The 8999-nt window shown below is 34.9% G+C and overlaps 1 protein-coding gene across 1 annotated transcript; it reads left to right on the forward strand.

Moving 5' to 3' along the window:
- The first annotated feature begins 401 nt into the window (after nucleotides 1-401).
- Nucleotides 402-8772, forward strand: LOC110654747 (uncharacterized). The gene is made up of 9 exons (XM_021810853.2): nucleotides 402-575; nucleotides 777-912; nucleotides 3713-3815; nucleotides 3992-4051; nucleotides 4231-4293; nucleotides 4411-4608; nucleotides 4703-4814; nucleotides 4918-5129; nucleotides 8298-8772. Exons 2-9 carry the CDS (start codon nucleotides 782-784, stop codon nucleotides 8388-8390), a joined length of 972 nt encoding a protein of 323 aa, XP_021666545.2. The 5' UTR covers nucleotides 402-575; nucleotides 777-781; the 3' UTR covers nucleotides 8391-8772.
- The last annotated feature ends 227 nt before the right edge of the window (nucleotides 8773-8999 follow it).

Raw genomic sequence — 8999 nt, forward strand, 5'->3', positions numbered from 1 at the left:
TCAGATTGAAGCTGATTATACTTGGGATTGATTTAATTTCTAACTGAATTGACCTAAAAATTATATTGAAATTAGTTGGTTCGATTTCAGGCTAAAATTAAATTTTTATTTAAAGAATAAAAATTTGAAAAAATCTAAACAGCTGAATTTGATTAAAACCAAATTTAAATAAAAAATTAAAAAATATGGATCACTGAATTTGATTAAAATTAAATCAAATTGAATTGAATCAAAATCAAAACTTAAACCAAAACCAAAACCAAAACTGAAAATGTGAGAAAACATTAAGAACCGATTTAGATTCATACCCTAGTGAATCAGAACAGGCGGTTCCACATCGGTTCTGAACCGGAATCGGCCGTAGCCAGGCTGCTTGGGGGTGTGGGGGTTGTGTTGTGGTGGGGTTGGAGGGGGAGTTTCCCATTTTGGATCTGTTAAGCGAATGTGACCTTGATGAGATCCCGCAGTGACTTATTTTGTGCTATTAGAGAAAAAAAGAAAAAAAATTTTTTAAACCAAACCCCTCGGAATAGAATTCCCTTCTCCTTTCTTCGCTGCTCTGTGCTTATCATACGGTTGGTTTGATTTTTTTTTTTAAATTTTTAATTGAATTTAGTGTATAATTGTGGATTACAAATTGCTGAAAATTTTATTTGATTTGATTGGATTCGATTGGAGTTTTTATTTTTTATTTTTTATAATTTCTTTTGAATCCATGAAAAAGTTAAGCTTTTTTGAGTTTGCGTTTTGATTTGTGTGCTGCGTATATGCTGAAGCACGAATGATGATGATGATGATGATGATGAAGGCTGTTACGGTGTCGTTTTTGTTAGTTGTAACTCAGCTTCCCTTGGTTCTGGGTTCCCCATCTACGGCTCCTGCTTTTTTCTGGTCTTCTCACCACGACCATGAGTACGTTTTTCTTCCCCTCTTTAGTTTTCTCAAATTTTCATGAATTTGATTTAGAGATGGCTAGCCATGTCAATGGAGGGATTTTTCATGGAAAATATTTGAATTTTCTCGTAAATTGTAAGTATGGAGAGAACATTTTTGTTGGGATTATCAATTTTTCTCAAGTGTGAAAATGGGGATTTGAGTTGAGGCATTGAGGCTCTTCGTGTTTTTCTTAAATTTTCGAGTAAATGATATGAAGAAATATCTATCCTAGCTGTGTCAGAAAGGAAAATGGAATAAGTAGTGGCTTCAATTGAGCAGTATCATCACAAGTGCATAGAGCTCAGCTCAGGATCCCCAGAATGTTTATATATATGTAAAGCCACGAAGATAAGGCAAGATTTGTAGAAGTTACTGGTTTGGCTGGCATAGTTGTTCAAAAATCAGGAGTTCATAGCCACTCCATTATCTGAAATGTTTAATGAAAAATAAGAAGATATTAGTGTTCATTGTTAGCTTATAAGGAATGTTCGGAAGGTCATTGACAGCATCTAATAGTCATGTTAAGGTCTTGCAATCCAAGAATCATTGCATCGTTTATAGTCCTAGTTCGCATGTGAATTATTCATATTTTATTAAAATAAAATAATAATTTGTTTTTAGTGAAGTCAAGCCATCAATTCTAGTCTTGGATAGCATTCATAACTTTGGTTTGTAAAATGAAAGGAAAAAAAATGGTGTCAACAATATTCCCAGTGTTCTATCATGAAAAACACCATATCACTGTTGAAGTATGGTCACCTATTTGTTTGTTTGTAATTTTTAACATTTTAGGATCCATTTTCAGGAACTTTCCAATAACTATTTCATGAGATATTTTTCTGACATAAGAGTATTACGAAAATATACAATTTAAAGTTGTTTGTGCATAAACTTTATAGAGAAAAACTACCTATTTGACTTCTGAAGGAACCACAAAAAGGAAACAAAGCCATTTTCCCCGTTTTAGATTCTTGGCAAAATGCTGAATTTTAGAGCAAAATTTCTTGATTCAGTTCTTGTGTTGTGAATCTAATAGTGTAGCTTTTGTGCTTGACATGGATGCTCTTTTTTGATTAATGCCACAAGAAATATTTAGTGAAATGTAAGAAAATAAAAAGAAATTTATCAAGTGAGGTTGTCATTTCATTTGAATGCCAAATATATTTTTCTTTAATTATTATTATATTTTTTTAAATTTCTAAACTTTGTAGGTCATGATGACTCAAACTAATAGGCAAACTGATGCAAACAAGGGAAGAAATTTTGAAAATAATAGGAAATTCAATAGCTGATATTTATCTATTTGATTAATCAGTAATGATCCAATACTAAGGGTGAACAGGGGTTCATATAGAGGCAGAAACTCAAATCTAACAGGAATAAAAAGTTAATTAAGCTTTAATCCTAAACTTGTGGGGTCAACCCTGTCGATTCTTTCCCTCTATTCCTTGCACTTTGGACCATGTCTAGAGAAGGTCCAGTGTTATTATACTTATAGGATAGTAGAAAATCTTTGTGGTTATTCTTATTTCAATCTATTATATGACATTTTTCTATATTTCATTACATCTGCAATGCGGATAATATATCACAGTACCACATTTCTAGAAAATAGCATTTACATTCTCTTTTTGTTCCATGTACCAAAGTATCCCTCTGTGTGTGTGTGTGTACATCACATGAAGGTGTGCTTATGTGAACATATGGTTGGTTATTAATGTTGCAGTAGAATAAAAATGAGAAGGAAAACCAAAATCTTTGGTGGTGGCAAGATGATGTAAGGTTAATTTGACTAGTGTCATAAACAGCATGTTATGTAACTATTACAGAAATAAGTATTTGATTTTAGCGTCTCAAGAAGTTGCAATTGGCAACTGTCATCAGTACATGTTCTCAATCATACACTTGTGCTGTTTTAATCTCTCTCATTTTTCATGGAAAGTAGTATATTTTGTGAGACAGAGATAAATTTGCTAATAGCATATCAATTTCTTTATAAAATTGCTTATCTCCATAACTGGCTTTATTTGTACCCCTTTATAATAGCATATAAATTTCTTTATAAAAGATGGTTCCGAATTTTAAATCAAATGGAGCATGTATTTTGCATTGTTTATGTGCTTTTCATGTGCTTTAAAATCAAAATTTTAGATCAAATGAATTTTCTTGATAACAGATGTAGTATATGCTTTGAATTTTTGATGTAATAATGGTTTCAAAACATGGCTGTTACCGAGTAGTTTAAAACCATGGTTCTTGTATCATGCATTAGTGGTAAGATGCCATAAGTAGACCTGGCCAAAGGGCTAGTAGTAAGATGCCATAAGTAGACCTGGCCGAAGGGCCTGTCCAAGCCAGTTCTGCATCAGAACTGGCGGTTCTGGTTCAAGGGGACTGGAATTGAACTACAGGCACCCCAGGTTCCTTTTCAATTCCAGTTTTGATCAAATCCAACGGTTGATTTTTTCTTTTGAAAATTTAAATTTTTTAAAAAGAAAAAAATCTGTTTTTGGCCCAGAACTGAGTCGGTCATTTTCGGTTCTGTTCAAAGCTGGTTTTGGTCAATCCAGATTTGGCCTGTTCCTGGTTGAACCGGTCCGGTTCCAAACCAGACCTTGGCCAGTTCTAGCTATAAGTGCTTCATATTGATTGAGATCAATGTAAACAAGGTTTGGTTGGATCATATACACTGGTAATATATTATCCTGACACTATTTTCTGTTCTATCAAAATCTACAAATCTGAATCTCATAATATATTGATACAAGTATCACAGGTTTTCAAACAACAGAATGGATGAAGCAGTGAATTATCAGACCATTTCTTCAAGGGATCTTGCCAGGTCTATTCTGGCTCAAGGAGGCTGGTCAAACTTACTGGTTCTAAGCTTTCCTTAATGCTGATAGTTTGCTTCAATGCATTGAGTATTTTTAAATTCCATAGATGTGATTCTTCTCAAAATTTTCAAGTAAAGAAAAACTTGTGTCATTTCCTGCCCCTGTTTCTGGTCAGGGTGTTCCTTGTTAATCTTGTTCAAATTTTTATTTCTGTGTAGTGTTCGGAAAAGAAACTTCAGCAGTCTGTGGATCTAGCACTTGTTTTTGTTGGTAGAGAGGTAAGAAATTTTGGGACGAATAATTTATAGTAGGCAGTGGATGCAAATGGTTACATGCAAATGCCTTTGTGTAGGGATAGTGTGACCATGATGTATCATTGACCATTCAATATGGTGCTCTTCATTGTGCTATTCTTCAAGTGTCAGTGTACTGATGGTTTAATTTTTGTTATCTATAGCTGCTGTCCTCAGATATTTCCGCAAGCAAAAATGCAGACCGAGCTCTTGTGAACATGCTCAAGGTAACTGGAGTCTGTCTATTTAAAATTGTTTTTATTACTGGATTCAACAAATTGGGATTCACAAAATTGTCCTAAGTTCCAACTGTGTTCTTAAAATTATATTTGTGCTCTAAACAGGTCTTTTTTACAAGGTCTAGTTTCTCCTTGGCATTCCCATATGTTGCTGCATCAGAGGAGACGATGGAGAATTCTTTGGTTTCAAGTTTTGCAGAAAATTGTGGGAAGGACATAGGAATGAATAATGTTGCCTTTTCGGAGTCATGCTTTATAAAGGGTGACAACTTTCAAAAGCTTGCAGATGTGCATGCAGTTCATGTAAATCAACTTGTATATTTTTTGACTAATTATAAAGTTTATTGGGGTCTGGGGCAAACCTCTGATGAACTTTTCACCTTTAAAAAATGAACAGGACTATCTGGTTTCAAAGATGGAAAAGAGAACAAATGGGCAAGCAGATCTGGTTGTATTCTGCCATGAGGGCTCCTATTCTGCAAAAGGATTTGAGGAACCACAAACTGAAAGTGTGTTAAGTTCTTTGTTGCTAGAGGATGTCAGAATTTTTAAATTAATATCATCATCTTTGTCTGACAAATATTCATGCAAATACATTAATTAAATATGCAGGTGAAATTTTGTTTGAGCTTATCAGTTCTGTGGAGACACTAGGGGCAAAGTATGAAGTACTCTATCTTTCAGATCCATTTCGATCAATCCAGTATCCTTCTTATCGAGAACTGGAAAGATTTCTTGCTGAAGGTACTGCTGGATCATTCAATTCCACAATTTGTGATGAAGTTTGCAAGATCAAATCATCGCTTCTGGAGGGAGTTTTAGTTGTAAGTTCCTATTTTGATGTTTCATTTTTATATAATTTTTAATGATAGAGCTTTTGTTTGTTGAATGCATGATCATTTGTGTTGTCAGTCCTGTAGTCCATGTTTATAGGAGAGGGCCTGCTTTTAATGGCCTCATACATATTTCTTATGAGTGCTTCTTTTGTTTGTATTATATATTGTCTTTGAGGAAAATGTTAGCTTATATTATGAGTAATTTGATCAAGAAATATTAGGGGCTTGCACTCAGATCAGGCATATGCAAGTGCAGATCTACCTTGACTAGGAAGAAACAATAGGGAGAAACAAAATAAAGTAATAGGACCAACCATATAATTTGCTCATGTAGTCATGTAACTTCCTTGACCTCTGCTAACTGTACTAGAAATAAAGATCTCAAAGGAGAATTCTTGTATTATCTCCTGCACTGGCATAGATTACTGCAAAATGAGCCTAGGCTGTTCTAACAAACTTACCCTCCCCCCTCTCTCCAAATCCAATATCCAGTACTAACCACATACCTGATTGATCAGACCCTTCATTCTAGAATAACCTGAGATCTTCAGGCAATGGCATAACTTTCATGTTTGGCTGGTGAGAAAACAATGAAGGAAAAGTAGATAGGAATATATAAGAGATCTTTTTGTTTTTTTTTTTTTTTGTTTTTCGGGGGGGGAGGAGAGAGGGGGTTGTGGTGTGGGGGAGGAATAAGAAGACTGGTCTTTTATATTGACTACAGCCCTCGTAACCAGTACTACTCACTATAAAACAGTGCAGTTTTACTATCCAGTAACCGCTGACAATTGTTCCTAACGTTATCCTCCCATGAAGATCATCCTTGTCCCTAGAATGAACTGAGAAAGACTGAATTCACTTCACCCAACATCAACACCAACTTTCCTCCTTGCTTTCATGATGTCTCCAAATTGGCTGACTAGATTGTGTAATGATGCTCTGTTAGCTGGAAACTTGTTTTTTAGCATTTCTGTTAGCTGGATCTTGCAGAAGAGATAATTCCTCCTTCCAGTGTCGCTACATCTGTCAAGGACTGAATCAACACCTGGTCTTTTTTTTTTTTTTTTCCTTTTCACAACCCATTTAAATGATTCTGTTGCTATGTGTTTTTAGCTCCCCTCAGACATATGAGTTCTTCATTTGAATGCTGCTTTCCAAAGGCACATAATCTCGAAGTTAGCCACCAAGATGTTCATGTAAAGCACTCTTCCAAGTTTTCCATCTGAATGCTGCTTTCCATAAGCACATGATCGATCTCTAAGGTAGCCACCGAAATGTCAATGTAAAGCACTCTCTACAATTCCCTGGTAGTGATAGCTCTTGCAAACATAGTAAGGAATGCAAGCATAGGCAAATTGCATTCCATCCATCATGGACATTTTCAAATGCTGAAATCATGGTATCGGCAGTGCCTATGCACTCAACACTTTGTCTCCTTCAGCAAAAACCATGGCCCTTCCAACAACCACTTGATTGCCTTCTTTTTCTTCTTTTGGTACAGCCAGATGTCAATTTTTATTTTTATTTTTATTTTTCCATCTCTGAGACTGAGAGCTTCTTGAAGAATTTCTGCTAGTCTTTCTCTAGCATAAGTAGCAACTGAGATTCTTCTTCAACTCAGTTTTGTTGCCCATCTTTTCTTGCCTAATCCCAGCGAGGATTCATGCTTGAATCTGCAGATAAATCTCACACAACCTTAATGAGAAAAGGTGATAAAGAATGGAGATGCCCTCATTCTTCTACCATTTAATCTCCTAGCAACTGTGTCATTTTCACAAATATCTCCAATGCATAAACTCTCTATTGATAGACCATTTATTTTCTTCCTTTATCTTCTCCACAACTCAAATTAATCTTCCTTGGGGATATTAATGTCAGAGGATCCCAACTCAAAATCACTTCCACCCAATTCAAATTCACAATAACAACCATCATACTGGTGATCTCTTTCTCCACAAACCGTTTTCTTTTTCTTCTCAATTTTTCCCACAGCAGGAGCAAACCCAATTGATCTAATATGTAAATCCAGCACTAATTATTTCTTACCATCTTGTATTGGTTCTTTTACATCAATGTCAAAATTGAACCCTTCAAGGTGCTTATTAAACTTTGCCCTAACTCATGTTGCTTTTCCTTGTTTACTTCATCTATCTTTTGAGAGTTTTCCTCCATGTTCTCACAAGTCTTGCACATAAATTTTGGAAGTACCCATCTTAATTGGATATTTCATGTCAATTTCAATGCCTTGGTCTTCTTCTCCAAGATTGGAAGACTCAAGATTCTTTAAGATTGGTGTGCACTCCTGTTGATCCTCCTTGATGATGGCGGGAATTATTTCTTGGACATAGGCTTTAAGAATTCTAAAATTTGATCAAATTTCTGTTTGATGCTCTTTTTGAATGTCATCCCTCTTTCCTGTAGTCTTGCTGGAATTCTTGTATTGAATTGTTTATTGGTGTTTGTTACACATAGAAATTAGAGGAAAATTGGGGGCAAGAAGAGAAATGGAGAATAGTAGGGTAAGAAAGAAGAATAAAATGGACGAGGAAAATGAGAAGAACAAGTACCATAGGATAGAACAGCTATGACCCAAATTTTTAGGAATTGAGATATTCAGGCCTAATTTTATTGTTTGGCTGGTGACAAAACAAGGAAGGAAAAAGAGAGAGGAAATGCAATATAGAGATAACAAGAATAGAAAGAGTAAGAAGGAAGACTGAGAACAGAAGATTTATAGAAAATCTACGAATAGTGTGTTATTATTGTAATTTAACATAGATGAATTCTTATACAACTCACTGTTCTTCATCTACTATAGCCCTTGTAATCAAAACTACTAACTATAAAATGATGTAGTTTACTGTGCACTAACTACTAAAAGTTATTCCTAACATAATGAAGAGGCAAAATGCCTTAGATATTAGGGATTAGTTGTTTATTTTGGTTCTCGGGAGAAAGAAGTAGTTCAGTAAATTTATTCTTTGGTTTCTAATCTTATGCTTGAAAATTATGCAATTTGTCTATGTTGAGTTGCCCATCATATTCATCTTATTGTTTCCCTTTGTCCCATAAGATTTTTACATTATTCGTTATATTATATTATTCCTTATATTGTGATGCTTTTATGGTCCTTATGTACCTGTTTTTGTTGCCCAGGGGATCGTTTTGCTTATCATTTTAATATCAGGCCTTTGCTGTATGATGGGCATTGATACCCCAACGAAATTTGAGATACCCCAAGACTCTTAATAGGCTTCGGTCAGATAATACCTTTGCATTGTGCACCGAGCCTTCTGTTCCAGGTACTAGTGGATGAGATTAGTTATCTATAATCTAATATTCAGTTGACACAGATGTTGCCCTGTGATTATAGTCCATTTGGTAAGGGCATTATATGATGTTGGTAATAACGAAGCACAGTATTTATTTTATTTTATTTTTTTTGCGTGGACGTTGTGTGCCATTGGTATTTTTGTTGCATCCTTGGGCATTGTAATCATTTGTTCCTTGAGTAGATATTATGGGGAAAAAAAACTTCAATTGCAACAAAAATTTAAGATCAGGTTCAATATGTTGGCCTCCAATGTTTGAGTAGAAAATGTAATAGAAATGCACAAAGGGGAGTTCCAAAGGGCCTTTCTAAGTTTCTCTTTAGTGCATCATTTTACTCTTGTTTTAAGTGCAGGCAATGTCTTCTGCCTTGCTGAGTTTACGTTTCTGCATATGTTTGTTTTCTGGTGCTGTTTGAGACTAGTGGACTTGAGGTGATAACTTCAAGATCAATTTCTTTACCATAAAGGGCAGTAGGAATTCATTTGAGAATTGAGATGACTATCTATCCCAATTCTTAAGAGCAAT

This window comes from Hevea brasiliensis, chromosome 4, assembly GCF_030052815.1.
Source record: "Hevea brasiliensis isolate MT/VB/25A 57/8 chromosome 4, ASM3005281v1, whole genome shotgun sequence".
In the NCBI taxonomy this organism is placed as follows: Eukaryota; Viridiplantae; Streptophyta; class Magnoliopsida; order Malpighiales; family Euphorbiaceae; genus Hevea; species Hevea brasiliensis.

Coding starts and splice junctions, on each gene's coding strand:
- LOC110654747 (XM_021810853.2), top strand. CDS start 782: ATGATGATGATGATGATGATGATGAAGGCTGTTACGGTGTCGTTTTTG. Junction 4,052..4,230: donor TTGTTTTTGTTGGTAGAGAG/GTAAGAAATTTT, acceptor TGTTATCTATAG/CTGCTGTCCTCAGATATTTC. Junction 4,294..4,410: donor CTCTTGTGAACATGCTCAAG/GTAACTGGAGTC, acceptor TGCTCTAAACAG/GTCTTTTTTACAAGGTCTAG.